Raw genomic sequence first — 14628 nt, 5'->3', positions numbered from 1 at the left:
GAGCGAGAGAGAGAGAAAGAGAGAGAGACAGAGAGACAGAGAGAGAGGGAGAGAGAGAGAGGGAGGGAGGGAGGGGGCGGGCATAGAGAGAGAGAGGGAGAGAGAGAGACAGAGAGAGAGGGAGAGAGAGACAGAGAGAGAGGGAGAGAGACAGAGAGAGAGAGAGAGGGAGGGAGGGGGCGGGCATAGAGAGAGAGAGAGAGAGAGAGAGGGAGAGAGAGAGAGGGAGAGAGAGAGGGAGAGAGGGAGAGAGGGAGAGAGGGACAGAGAGAGAGAGAGAGAGGGAGAGAGAGACAGAGAGAGAGGGAGAGAGACAGAGAGAGAGAGAGAGGGAGGGAGGGGGCGGGCATAGAGAGAGACAGAGAGACAGAGAGAGGGAGAGAGACAGAGAGAGAGACAGAGAGAGAGAGACAGTCATAACGAGGAACTTTTCTCGTTATAACGAGATATTAACTTGATTGTGTCTGAGTCAGGATGAGTTGAGTGAGTCTGATCGTTGTTGCTGAGTCGTCTCATTCCATGAGTCTGAGTCAACTTGATTAAATCGTGTTAACAAGCCATTCTCAATTTCTCTGATGTCCATAGGCTGTTTTCTCATTAGGTTATAGATCATTCATAAACATTTATAAAAAACATTTTAACATTTTCATGCTGAGTTTTCAACCTTCTACTATTTCCTCAACTTCACAAGAACAAGGTATAAACCTCTGTGAAAAAATAACTCCTCCACTGTTATTTGACTTATGACTCAGAATTATTTCTCCACCCCATTCTTTTTTCCAGTTGCTTTCATTTTCAGCAGTGCTGTGCGTTTCCTGAACACATCTAAATTCTTAATTTCAATCAATTTGAAGAAAGTAGCCTTTTTTGCAACATCTCTACCACCATTTAAATTTAAAGTTCCTATTCTTAGGTCACACATGGAGAGAGAAGAGTTTAGCTGTAGCAAAACGAAAGAAAAACAAAAACCAAAAAGGAAAAGAAATCAGCTTAACCATCATTCTCAAGAGTTTGTGCTTTTTCTTAAGACGATAAATCTCTTGATCACTAAAATTCACTTCTCCCAAATCTCCTCCTGTCTGATCGAGTGAACAAAAAGTCTCAAGTCTGGGAGGAAATGTTCAACCTTTACCGCCCTCAATCCTTTAGTTTCCTGTAGAAACTTTTTAATTTTTTCAAAGGAGTAGCTGCTGCTCTCATCCTCCTGTCATCAGCTCACTGTCACCATCCTCCTCCTCCTCCTCCTCATCCTCCTCCTTTACAACTTGTATTGCTTTGGCACTTTTGTTTTGCATGTTTTCATCACTTTTTCTCTTTCCCTCCCTCTCCAACTTCAGCAGCTCACCATCTGACATATCAACACCATCAACAGTCGACACGACACACAAACGTTTCCTTGTCTGAACAATACAGCCAGGTTCACTTGTGACCACGCTATAGCACTGCAGAGCTTTCCCAACAAATACACTGTCATTTAGACTCATTAGAACTGTGATTTAATTCTGTATTCATCAATGCACTGTGTTAAGTTTTTAAGGTTAATGACAAAATAAAAGGTTTATCGGGCTATATTAAATTTGTCACGAAAATAACTGAATGACTGCATGGTTGAGGACAGCACTTTCATGTGGCTTGAGACTTCAGCTGTTAAGAGTCACACCAGTGTGTAACGACTAGTTGTAGATTGCATGGAAATTAATTTCACAAGAAACCTGACAGCTTCGAGTGAGTTTACACTGCGACTGAGATTCCATTCGGTTTCAAGCAACTACAGTGATGTGACTTTCAAATGTCTAAACCCAGCACGCACACATCATCCCTCTTATTTAAGAATTATCATTGTTAATGTGTTCTTTACACTATATCCTGTTCTTTCATGTAAAAAAATACAATTAATAAATAACCCCAAGATATTTGTAAGACTATGTGCGAGAAACCTGCACTAATTCATCTACACCATCTAGGTCAAGAAGTTTATTTTGCAAAAAATATTTATACCAAAATAGTCAGTATTAAACAGCTACATGTTACTACTGCATCTAGCTTAATTTGGGACCATGTTGTTGCGCAGTCTTCAAAAATCGTTTTTCCTACATTAAGAGAACAGGGTGTCAGAAAGAACATCTCCATACTGATAATTCTTATTATGAACCCAGCAGAGCAGAAGCAACTGGGAGCTGAAAGTAAAATGCAGACAGGGAGAGGCAGAACATAACCTAAAATACACACAAGGCCCACAAGAAACCTGATTTGGTTTGATAAGAATATGGTAACAGGAGAAGAGGGATGATGTGTGCATTTACACATTTGAAAGTCACATCACTGTAGTTGCTTGAAACCGAGTTTCTGTCCCCCCAATGGCCAACTGCTTCCTATAACCATCTTCTCAGTACCGGGACAGTGTTGTTGTTTTGTACAGCAGAGTATTGACAGTGAATCAAACTGGAGCTAGACTTATCCAACCTGTCAGAGCAGCTCTGAGACTTCCTCATATCTTTCCACTGAAATGACTCTAATTCGTCACGTCAAGTTAATTTTATGTATATAGCACATTTCATACACAGGTAAGCTCAATGTGCGTCACATTAAAAGAAAAAAGTAGTGACAACTAGAAAATGTGCTCAGTGGATCACAAACCTTCACCATGCAAGCCACTCCCACCACCACGCCCACTTTGGGACAATCAGCATGAAAAGTGAATCAGTTCTTCCTTGGCCCATAACAACCTTCACACCAGGTTTGTGCAAATCCGTGTCCAACTTTTAGAGATATCCTGCTAACAGACGGACGGGCGGACAAACACACAGACGCAGGTGAAAACATTTCCTCCTTGGAGGAAATAACCACATGAGGAAATACAATAAACATACACTACCAATCAAAAGTTTGGACACACCACATTTTTCTTTATTTTTACTATTTTCCACATTTTAGAATAATAGTACAGACATCAAAATGTGAAATAACACAAATGGAATTATGCAGCGACCAAAAAAGTGTTAAACAAATCAAAACTATCTTATATTTTAGATTCCCCCTCCCTCCCAAAGACAAGAACACCACGTCCTCCACCCCGGACGACAGCTTACAGTCAGATTATTGATAGTGAATCAAACTGGAGCTAGACTTATCCAACCTGTCAGAGCAGCTCTGAGACTTCCTCATATCTTCCCACTGAAATGAGGTGTGACAACAGGCTGGAGCCTGCCTACTGTGCTCTGTGAAGTCCTGTGAAGAGACATTAATCTGATCTGTTGGAAATGAAAAGGTAAAATTCTGTCTTAGTACTGTTAGTGATGTGATGCTGAAAGTTAAGATCAGCATAACAACACCCAGGTTTCTGACATGTTGACCACCTTCACCTGGACAGCAATAATCCAATATGAACCCATTAAGACAATAGTTACAGAAACAGTATTAAGAAATTGCCATGTAAACTGCATTTTCTGATTCCCTTAACCTGAATAAGGCGATAGGAGAGATGAAAAGATGAAACTGACCAGATAAAAAAGAAAGAAAGAATAAACTCCCATAGATGAATAGAAACAAGATGCCACATCAAACAACTGCTTATTACAACCACAGTCCAGTATCTGGAACCTCCTTAACTCTTGTGTTATGTTCAGTTTCTGGACCTTTTTTTTTTTAAATACTCCACATATAATGTCTTTAACTCATTCCAAACAACATAAATAACATATGGGGTTAATGTTTGCCATTTCCCTCTGCTGGATCACATTTAGCAATTTAAGTGCCATTCGTTTTTTGTGATGAACCTGTGATTTATGTTCAAAAATCCACTATAATGAAGACATGAGTGGCATAAATCATATTTATCACAATCAGAATTGATTTCTACATTATCCTCGTATTCTGACACTTCTTCATCTCCCACATTATTATTTTGTAGTTTTCCAACTTGCTCCAAGGCTCTGAGTAGATTCTTCTGATCATATTGATGGATTGTGGAAGTGACCCACACACTGTCATGCAGAGCTGTTTATCTGTTTGAAGCTGAGGTACAGTGCGAGAAAATTTTGAATATTTAGAATATTTTGGAATAACGTTGTGCAGATTCCCACACTACAGAGGGTGAAGAGGGCGGGAAGCAGGAGCAGAGGCTTCTCGTGCTTAGAGTATAACAGTGTTGCAACCTTATGGTAGGTGTGTGTGTGTGTGTGTGTGTGTGTGTGTGTGTGTGTGTGGCGGTGGGACTAATCTTGGGACATATTTTGGTAATAGTCTATAACATGGTGGAGAGGGTTGTGTGTTCAATCCATGAAATACGCCTCAAATCTGATTGAACAAAAGACAAAAACATTGTGTGCCTGCATGTGTGAGAGCAGATTTTAGATGAAGATGAAGAATAAGTAGTGGAGTCAGCTTTTGGTTTCATATAGTAGTGGTTTAAATAGTGATATTAATAATGTTAACAGTGATATTGGTGTTAATATAAATATTGAAACTGATAACATACAGAAATGATCCTGAGTGCTCGCTGCCCTCCGGTGGTGAGAGAGAGTAACTGCAGCACTGATATTAATACTGATAATATTAATACTGAAATAAGTGCTGATATTAACACTGACATGAATATGGTTTAAATACTGATGTTGTTCATACTGATATTCGTTATATTAAATAATAGTGGTATTAGGTTTTATATTGATAAAAGTAAAATGAATAAAAATATTAGTACTGACTATATTAATCCTGATAATAATACTAATATTATCATTATTGGTATGAATACAGCTATTGTTAATGTTGATATCATGACTAATATTAGCAACACTGATATCAACACTGATGTTATAAATACTGATATTAATGGTGTTAATATTCATACTGATATTGTTAATAGTGATCTCCTGTTAGACTGATAGTGAACCTATAGAGATGAAATGTGCTCACTGCCCTCTGCTGTTCAGAGAGAGGAACTACAACACTACATAATATTCATACTGATATTAATGATATTATTATGAATATAGACATGAATATTGTTTTTTATTAATAGTGATGTAATACTGTTTTTGTTTTTTTTACGTCTTCTATAGCTGCTGCTGTTATAAATACTGATATTCATATTATATTCATGTTATATTCATGTTACTAGTAGTATTGTATCAGTGTAGATACTAATATTAATAATTATATTATTGTTAGAGATATGACTGTTACTGCATGTTATTAAAACTGATTATATTATTGTAACCTTAGAACAATATTGAGCAGGTCTTGGACCTCTTAGAGGTAAGCAGCCAGAGGCCGGAGTAGTTTACAAAAAATAATCTTTATTCACAATAAGTTAATTTGAAAATACTATTGTCCTAAAGAGGCAAGTTGGATATAAAAAACAACACGGTTCCTTGAGTACAACAACTGTTCAAATGTCAGCGCAATCTTCATCAATGCTTCATTAATAAAGTGCATCAGTGCCACAGGTTTACAGACACTCAACTGCATAAATACAAGCTACAGTGAACGCCAGCTAAAGCGAACATGTGCAGCTGCAGGGAAGGCAAATGGTTTCTGCGGTGTGCCCGGTGTTCACGGCAAGACCGCCGGCAAGACCGCCGGCAAGACCACCGGCAAGACCGCTCCACAGCATTTCATGAGTAGCATGTTCCTGCAATACCGGAGGCTGCAGTTCTAGGACCCTAGTTTTTTTTAAGTTTCTCGCGCCAGCGCCACCTAGCGAATTGGATAGCCAAGGACCGCAGAAGATGGACGACAATCAGAGTGTGAGTACTGAATGTGAATCATGCAACTCTTAGCAACCAAGTTGAATTGCAAGACAGAAAGTAGTATTTGGGTGGAATAAACCTTTAAAACGGTAAGTCGTCATACAGAAAGTAGTATTTGGGTGGAATAAACCTTTAAAACTAAGTTGTTATACATAAAGTAGTATTTGTAGTATAGCTCGACACTGTTGTTATGACAACCGCATATGTGTCACCGCAAGTGCTTCGTTTTAACCGCCATTTCATTCCATGTTTTTGATATATAGGCTATTGATCAGTCCTACTGTAATTATAGGCTAGTTTTCAGAATCGTTTAATAGTAGTTTAGCAAATAAGTTTGTTGTCGTGTTTTTGTTTTCTGCATTTCATTTCTGTATTCGAATATCTCAAATCAGACTATTTATCTGGACAAGTGTAACAGGCCAGGTATGGAAGGGAGGGAACACTGGCTGGGTGGTGGGTGTTTCAACCCGGACCTAATTGAATGGGGGACCAAATTAGCCAAATTGCTGACAGCCGGGTCTAATTAGGGGGGAGTTGGTACTGTGGGGCTGGCCTCTGTCTCTTGTTTTAAGAACAGTTGGAGAGGAGACCTGTCGGGAGGAAGACTGACACAGATCCGGGTTGGGAAGGGGCCGAACGACGACGACGACTTCGACGAGGCGGTAGGAGAGACGGAGTCGTGGAGTGGAGCAGCCGGCGTTGACGGCGTACTCCAGCCAGCCCCGACCACACCGCCTGGAGCGTCGAGGAGCCACGTCGGGACCGAGGGAGGGAAGCCACAAGACTGGTCATATCTGAGGGGTGAAGTCGCGACTCACCCCTCTTTCAGATAAGTACCCATAGGTGTCATTTACACTGGGGACGCTGGGGACATGTCCCCACCACTTTTTGAAATGGCTGATTTTGTCCCCATCACTTTTTAAAAGCATAATTTGTTAAAAATGTTCTGAAAAGTAGCTCGCAGAAAGAAATGTTAATTAACAAATGAGAATGCTTTGAGAAAGGTTTATTTGCACAATAAGAAAACATACAATGCAACGTAAATATAAAAGAAACAAATGTGCATCGTCCAAAAAACAGTAACATAAGCTAAAAAAAAATAATAAAAAAAAAATCCCCCTAGCCTACTGATTCTAAAATGACCCAAAAACGTGCGTGCGCCGATCAGTAACTTTAACAAATTCTTGACTTGTGTTGCAGCTGTGGATGTGACGCATATGGATGACTGTACTTGTGCGGTTGATGTTGTTGTGTGTTTTATGCTGAGTATTTTCATATTGTCGATTCTGTAGTAGCCTAGGCTATGCCTTTTTGATGCGCCGTTATGCAATTTTTTTCCTCGCCATAATTATCTACTCTGACCTCATACTCTGCCCTTATGTCCCCACCACTTTTCAACACAAAGTGACGCCCTTGTAAGTACCCTCACATTTCTGAACGTTATTGTCCCCTCAGCATGTAGCTGATGGGCTATTAGGCCTAACAGACAGACTCTTTTAACAGTGTACCTTTCTAACCTTCGGATTTTAGTAAATGGTGTTATGTATGTATCTTGGCCCAAATCCAGTCGAGCCCTAATTAGGCCTACCTAAGCATCTGAGTGTCCACCATTGTAGGCGGCGATCCAGGCTGTAAATTGCGTGCCGTGTGGCGTGTATGATTTAAACTAATTCTAAATACCCAAGAGGTTCCTAATCACGTGTGGGGTTGTAGTGAAGCACTGGAGTTTGCTGTGTATCCTTATTTTGCTATTAACGACGGACTGATCGACTGATGTTGCCAATCTCCACCCAGAAGGCCTGCAGCCAGTTGCACCAGCTGAACTTAAGTTCAAATGTAGGCTAGTTTGAACGTAAAGTCTCACTAAGTCCGAGTTTACGCATTACTAAAATTTTAACGGTTGCACCAACTGAAATAGTTACAACGTAGACTTAAGTTACAACTTAAAACTTACACCAACTCCTACTAGGTGTAAAGTCCTCCGTAAAATAACAGTTGGCATGGCGCATCAATTTGACAAGACATTTTTAACTTGCCGGAGGAGCAGGAGGGACAGATCCAGGGCGGTTTATGTCGGCAACGTGTCCTCCGTGACGGATTACATCATTTTGAACCGTATGATGATTTTGATTTATACTCGTGCTTTGTTTTCCCCGAGCAGAGATACGCACACAGCATCGGAGCCTAAATTAGGCTTCATGTTATAGGCTTCCCCGGTGGTGCGTTCAGACTTGGGTGTTAGCCAGTATTATAGAGTATTACAGACACTTGGGGTGATTATTTGTATTCATCAATGCAGAATACGTACTTTATACAGCGATTTCATAACGTTTCCACGTGTCTGTCATGCATATTTCAATAATCATTTCAGTCTCCCAGATGATGTAACAAGCTACATTCCAGATGTGAATATTGCTCCACTTCACTTGCTAAAGAGAGATGCTCCAGACATTCAGGTGGTATGGAGAGAGACAACACTGCGGGGGGACAGGAGGAACCACTGAGTTATATCTTGGACATGAGTTTAGATCACTGAACTGACGAATAACAAGTCTACAACTTTCTTTAGCCATCAATAATGTTTACTGAGGGGGAAATGCCTAACTTTTGCTCCATTGAAAATAACGGTTAAACCGCTTGATGTCACTTGTTGTCTAACGTTATATTAATTCTAGCCTAGTTGTAGGCTACTATCTAGGCTAGACTGGTACAGGAGGCAAACTAACATGAATCCTTACAGCCTGCTTTATACTCGTTAACGTACCTATTTGTTGATGTGTTTGTAGAGGTTTGAAAATTTCCAAGGTTTCTAATCTTTTTCTGTTGCTATCGCGTAGCCATGGTTAGATGATAGTCGTTGATTTTAGCTCTAGGTGCAGCCCAAGGAGGTTCTATCAAGGAGGTTCTATATTAACAGGTTCTGTATTAACGGTGCGGCAGGGGAAAACGTCACTGTTTGCGACAATGTTTTGGTTAGTGGTCTGTTTACGCTCTACTAGTTAAGATGTACCTTAAGTCTCATGGTGCAACTAAACAAAGACACAACTTTAGTGTCAAACTAACTAGTTTCAACGTAACAGTTAGTGTGACTTTACACCCTAACTTACGATGGAGCTTACGTTCAGCTGGTGCAACTGACTGCTGGTGTGGGGGATGTCTCTCCCGCATGGTGAAGTGACTGTCTCCCTTGTTCCTATTTCTCCGGAGGGACTCGAGCCGACAGCGTTGGGCCTCCAGGAGTGGACAGACCCTACTAAGGAGGACGGACGGCTTACCTGCTGGTGGATTCTGGGCTGGGGTTTTTAAGTAGGCTATCTTTTTTAATTGTAATAAAGTACTGTGAGCATCCTAACTCCTGTGTCGTGTCGGATGGTTCGGGTTGGCTCCCCACTAGTATAGCAGATATATTGTAGGAACTACCGTTCGGCCACGGGCTACACAAGTTACCTATTTTTTAAATCAAGACTGTGGATGGGTCGTAAAGATCTATATCACTGTACTTCTTCTGACAGGCGATCCTCAAAGTTGTTCATTTTGCCGGTCGTCAGGTTAAAATAGAACCTCCTTGGTCGTCAGCTGTCAGTTTGCGCGAGTAGAATACTTCCCTAGTAACCAACTAACATAGCAACCATTAGCCAACCATAGCCTCCGAACTGACTGCGGCGTTTGCGGAGGACTCCGCAGAGTTTCATTTTTTGACAGGAGCGCGGGGCTCGGTGCGGACCCTCCGCAGACCCCCTGCGGAGCCGCACAGACCCTCCGCACCGCGAACACCGGGCACACCGCGGAAACCATAAATCTGCCTTTAAGCCGTGACCATCACATGGACAACAGTCCTACAGATGCACACAACAGGAACCGCATTAACCCCCACATATAAAATACATCCCACGCTATACAAATGAACACAAATAAATTTACTACGAGCAGCCGCAGCAATGCCCACTCACCACTGTTCAGGCTGATCTATAGTCGGGCGCTCGACAGAAAATAAAGAGCCGCGCGACGTTTGTAATTTCTGCTTCGGCGAAAGGTTTCAGTCGTCTCCATGGTAACCAGACGCTATCCTCCAGCCGGCTTGTTTAGTTACATAACGTTACATCATCCCGATCGGTGTGTAGCTATCCTTCTGACAGCTTGTTTTATATCTATATTTGTGCTACTTTGTATCCTTCTGATAATGGAGGGATTTGATGAAATCAGTGAGTTAACGTCAATTGAAGAGGAAGAAATTTTACTTCTACTCAGAAGACAACGGGAGCGCAGGAAAACTTCCATGATACAGAATAATCCTCTCGACCACCGAGTGATTAATGTTTAGCCTACTGAACATTTTCGTCTGACAAATAAAGATAGCAAGGATAGTAAACATAGCCTAGGCCTACCTGTCTGTAGATTTTTCCACCGACGTCTGCAGTGCAACAGACTGATGTTCAGGGTGTCGGTGATCTCCACGACGTTAATGCCATCTGCACATCTTGGTGGCCATACTGTCTAATTGTTCTGCCAGTCTTTCATCTATAGCCTCCATATTTGCTACGAGCTAAACTAATTAAACAAGGACGAACAATTTACAGACCAAAATATCAGTAAGGACGTTCAGTTCCATGAAAACTACAGTCTCCATGGCGACGTTAGCCACGCTGTCAGCGCGTCAAACAAACCCCTGAATCCAGATCAGTCCACCCTCCGGTCTTGTGGACTGAGCCCTCGCGGACTTCAGTCGTACGTGTTCAATGTCATCACGTCAAGTCCGCGAGGGCGCGAGACTACAAGGCCGCTGATAGACAGACTCAAGGCTGTTTCACTCGTTGCTATGGAAACATTCAAAACAAAAGTGTAACGACAACTACAACCATGTCCACAGTGATCGCTCGTGTCATGATGTGGTTGAATATTATTTCTGGCCGACATGATTCAAGTAACGTTTTAAGAAAGTCATTGTTTTACACATAAGTCTTTTTTGTTTTTCTGTTCGGCAATTGGGAAAACTACACCGTCACGTCCGTATTGCAATGAATTGTGGGTAATTAAATCAGTGAAGTCTGGTGAAGTCTGCACCCCAAACTGACTCTTTGGAAGTCTGCAGAAATTCCACTTGAGGCCCCTTGTGGACTGGATGAATTGTGGATTTAGAGCCTCAGCACTCGCAGACTTCCCGGGGACGCGCCCGCAAAGTCCGCGAGTCTGCAAGTGCGGTGAAGTCCGGACATCTGGATTCAGCTAGAGAGAAAAGTTTGCCCGTCCCAACCCCGGAAATACACATGAGGAAAGACAGGTGCCACACCTATACTACGCCCGATAGGCCACCTGACTTATGTTCCTAGTTCCACCTGGCTACATTATTTAGTTATGTTATCAACATTTTATATTGAAAATGTTGATATCAATAATGTTAATGACAGAGAACTAGAGCATTCTTACTGTTAATACTGACAGTAAAACGAACATGGACACATTCAGAGAGTTCACTGCCCTCTAGCGGCCAGAGAGAGAAACTACAGCTCTCCTGTTGACAGTAATACAGATAGAAACACATAGAGATGACTGACCTCTAGTGGTAAAAGACAGTAACTACAGCTCTCCTGTTAACAGTAATACAGATAGAAACACATTAACACCTAGAAACACACTGTTAGCACGCTGTGTGTGTGTGTGTGTGTACATGTGTGTGCATTCATGGTTTTTAAGATTAAGATTTTAAACTTTAATTTTCTTCACTAGACACACTAACGTTGAAACACCTAGAGAAACCTTGTTAGCGCTGTTAGCATGCGGGAGCAACACTAGACTGTATGTGTGTGTGTGTGTGTGTGTGTGTATTTCCCCCCCGTCATGTTGTGTAGTGAAGAGCCTGGAGTTCATAAGACTTGAATGACGCTCAGTGTTTAACAGCTGATACGTTCAGTACTGTATTCTGCTCTGTTCACGGAAAAACCTGGAAAGATCTGAAATTTTTTTTTTTTTTGGGGGGGTTCCAGACGTTCTGATAGTTTCTCGTTGTGTTTTCTCACCCGCAGCAGGTTCTCTGTGCAGTAGCTGGGTGTGTAATGAAGACCAGACAGCTGCAAACATGTGAAAAGACTGAAAAGTTTCAAATGTTTTCATGTCAGTGTTTAAACTGCAGGCACTGGACAGTATTCATTAGTCTTTTCACATGTTTCACGCAAAAATCAGTGGGCTGGATTGATATTTCTCTGATTTTCTGTAGCATCAAAAGCTAAAGCTCATTTATAACAAACGTGAAAGCTACGCATTTATTTTAGAGAGACAAGTGAACTCAGTATCAATTAAATCAAGTTTTAACTCTGTGCCTAGATCTGAATGTGTTTTTACTATGAATCATTCCACTTGTTAGTCTGTTGTTGCTGTAACGGAGGTCAAGTCTGATTCCCCTGCCTGGGACGTCCCGGCGCTGTTTGTCCCTCTGGACTTACTGTAACGTGGAAGACGATGTAGGAGGGAGAAGCAGGAGAGGACAGTGTCATCAGGACAGAGGAGAGAGAACCATGGGATTTAAATCAAGACACAGTGCTGCTGCTTCAGCTCACTGAAGGACTCAGACTCTGTGCTACTCACAACAGTAATCCCTTACTCATTATTCATTTCAAAAGTAATCTATTACTCCACTCATTAGATGTTGATTCATGTCACTGTCAACAGGACCAAACACTTTAACTCTATTAACTCCAGTTCTGCTTCTCAAACTCAACATTTTCTGAGAAAATAAATAAGTGTGTTTATCCTTCTCTATGATATTTTATAAATAATTTGTTCACTATTATTCCATTGGTCAATAAAATGCATTATATTTTCCCTGCAGTGCGTTTCCATCCAAGTGTTTTTATGTGAATTGTGACAGATCAAATTAGAAAAGCAGCACATTTTAAACATTTCCTTTGTTTTTATGCTCGTTGAGGTGGAAAAGATTTTTGTCAATACAGAAATGATGTAATGAGTAGCAATGGAAATTCATTTTTTGAATAACTATTGAAGTAAAGACTAAATTTCCTGGTGGATGTTTTTGAACTTTTCCTCCCTGCTTCACATTTTGTCACATTTGAAAATGTTAATATTCACTGAACAGTCGGATGGAAACTCCTCTGTCTCCTGCTGTGGGAGAATGAAGGACTTGGACCAAAGTTTAATTGTTTAAATTGATTTTTATTACACATCATATTACCTCTGTGTGACATTTATTATTTCTGCTGCTTTGTAACCAGTTTATTGAACTGTCCAATAAATATAAATCATAAATACTATGGCTGTGTGGGATTCAGATGTTTTAGTAATCGAGTTTCACTTCTGTTATATCGACATGAAACGTTTAATTTAAAATGTATATGATGATCTGTGACAGTTTTTCAGTTTTCTATCTTACAGCATTATCTACAAAAAAACCATAAAGCCTTAGAAACTATAGAACAGAATTATACAACAACTGTAAAACTTTATTAGAGGACGGATCCAGTGTGATTTTAGTTTCTGCTCATTTCCTTCATTCCCCTCCTGTTCTCCATCACTGCTGATGGTTTTCCAGATATTTAATATTTTATTTCACAGTTGTTTTCCACAGTAAATATTCTGAATCAAACTCTGTCTGAACATCACCAGTTCCTCCCAGTGAAGAAGAGAGCAGCAGTTTAAATCTAGCTTTAGTTTCTGTCTCATGTTCCAGACTGGAGCTGGAGGAAGAGTCTGGCTCTGGTCTGTCTGTCGGCTTGACTGGGATGATTGACAGGAGGCGGGGCCTGACACTGTGATTGACAGGAGGCGGGGGCCTAACGGAACCACAGAGAACGATAGCTATTGGTTGGAAGATTTATTTTGGAAGAGTGAAACGTGGAGATCGGAGCCGTAAGGAAGAGAAGCAAGACCGAGAACCAGCCTGAGAGGTTTGGAAAAACTGATTTAAAAATATCTTTAAATTACAGAGTTTATATTAAAGGGAAGGAAAATGAAAAATGAGCAAAAAACTCAAATCACAGTGGAATTTTCCTTTAAGATTTATGGGGAATATCAGAGAGGAAGTGTGCGTAAATGTAGTGGCTGAACTGTCTGTCTGTCTGTCTGTCTGTCTGTCTGCCTGTCTGTCTGTCTGTCTGTTGTTCTGTCTGTCTATCTGTCATTCTACTTGTCTCTATTTTTCTGTCTGCTTGTCTGTCTACCCATCTATCTGTTTTTTGTCTGCCTGCCTGTCACTCTACCTGTCTGTCAGTTGTTCTGTCTGTCTGTCTGTCAGTTGTTCTGTCTGTCTGTCTGTCTGTCTGTCAGTTGTTCTGTCTGTCTGTCTGTCTGTCTGTCAGTTGTTCTGTCTGTCTGTCTGTCTGTCTGTCAGTTGTTCTGTCTGTCTGTCTGTCCATCAGTGTGTCTTCCTCAGCATGGTGATGATCTTCTTGAACCTCAGTCTGGTGGCGATGTCCAGCGGCGTCTCTCCGTCCTGCAGGAGAGACAAGAGAGACAGGAGAGACAAGAGAGACAGGAGGGACAGGAGGGACAGGAGGGACAGGAGAGACAAGAGAGACAGGAGAGACAGGAGGGACAGGAGAGACAGGAGAGACAGGAGGGACAGGAGAGACAGGAGGGACGGGAGAGACAGGAGAGACAAGAGAGATGCTGTGATGGAGCCGAGGACGGGACCACACTCACAGCTATCAGGACATGAAACACACACTCGCTGTGTTGTGTCGTGTCGAGTGTCGAGTCGCGTGGTTTGGTGTCGAGTCGTGTGGTTTGGTATCGAGTCGTGTGGTTTGGTGTCGAGTCGTTTGGTGTCGAGTCGTGTGGTTTGGTGTCGAGTCGTTTGGTGTCGAGTCGTGTGGTTTGGTGTCGAGTCGTTTGGTGTCGAGTCGTGTGGTTTGGTATCGAGTCGTGTGGT

At 41.6% G+C, this 14628-nt stretch overlaps 1 protein-coding gene across 2 annotated transcripts in view; it reads right to left on the bottom strand.

Moving 5' to 3' along the window:
- Positions 1-12136: 12136 nt before the first annotated feature.
- The window catches only part of ankrd22 (ankyrin repeat domain 22), a 14358-nt gene continuing 11866 nt past the window's right edge, over positions 12137-14628 (bottom strand). The window contains exons 6-7 of one of the 2 annotated variants that reach the window (XR_011696190.1): positions 13958-14190; positions 12137-13848 (exon numbers count right to left, since the gene is read on the bottom strand). Coding sequence is in view for 1 of the 2 variants with exons in the window: in XM_071536083.1 (XP_071392184.1) it covers positions 14113-14190 (78 nt within the window). In the remaining variant the exon portion in view is untranslated. Of the gene's footprint in view, positions 14191-14628 lie in introns of both variants that reach the window. The other variant, XM_071536083.1, reaches the window with a different exon arrangement.

This window comes from Centroberyx affinis, unplaced genomic scaffold, assembly GCF_046629955.1.
Source record: "Centroberyx affinis isolate AG114_WGS23_722 - 3 ecotype Tasmania unplaced genomic scaffold, CSIRO-AGI_Caff_v1 ptg002823l_1, whole genome shotgun sequence".
Lineage (NCBI taxonomy): Eukaryota > Metazoa > Chordata > Actinopteri > Beryciformes > Berycidae > Centroberyx > Centroberyx affinis.
Note: the sequence above shows the minus strand (reverse complement) of the source record. Positions and strands in the feature narration are given on the sequence as shown.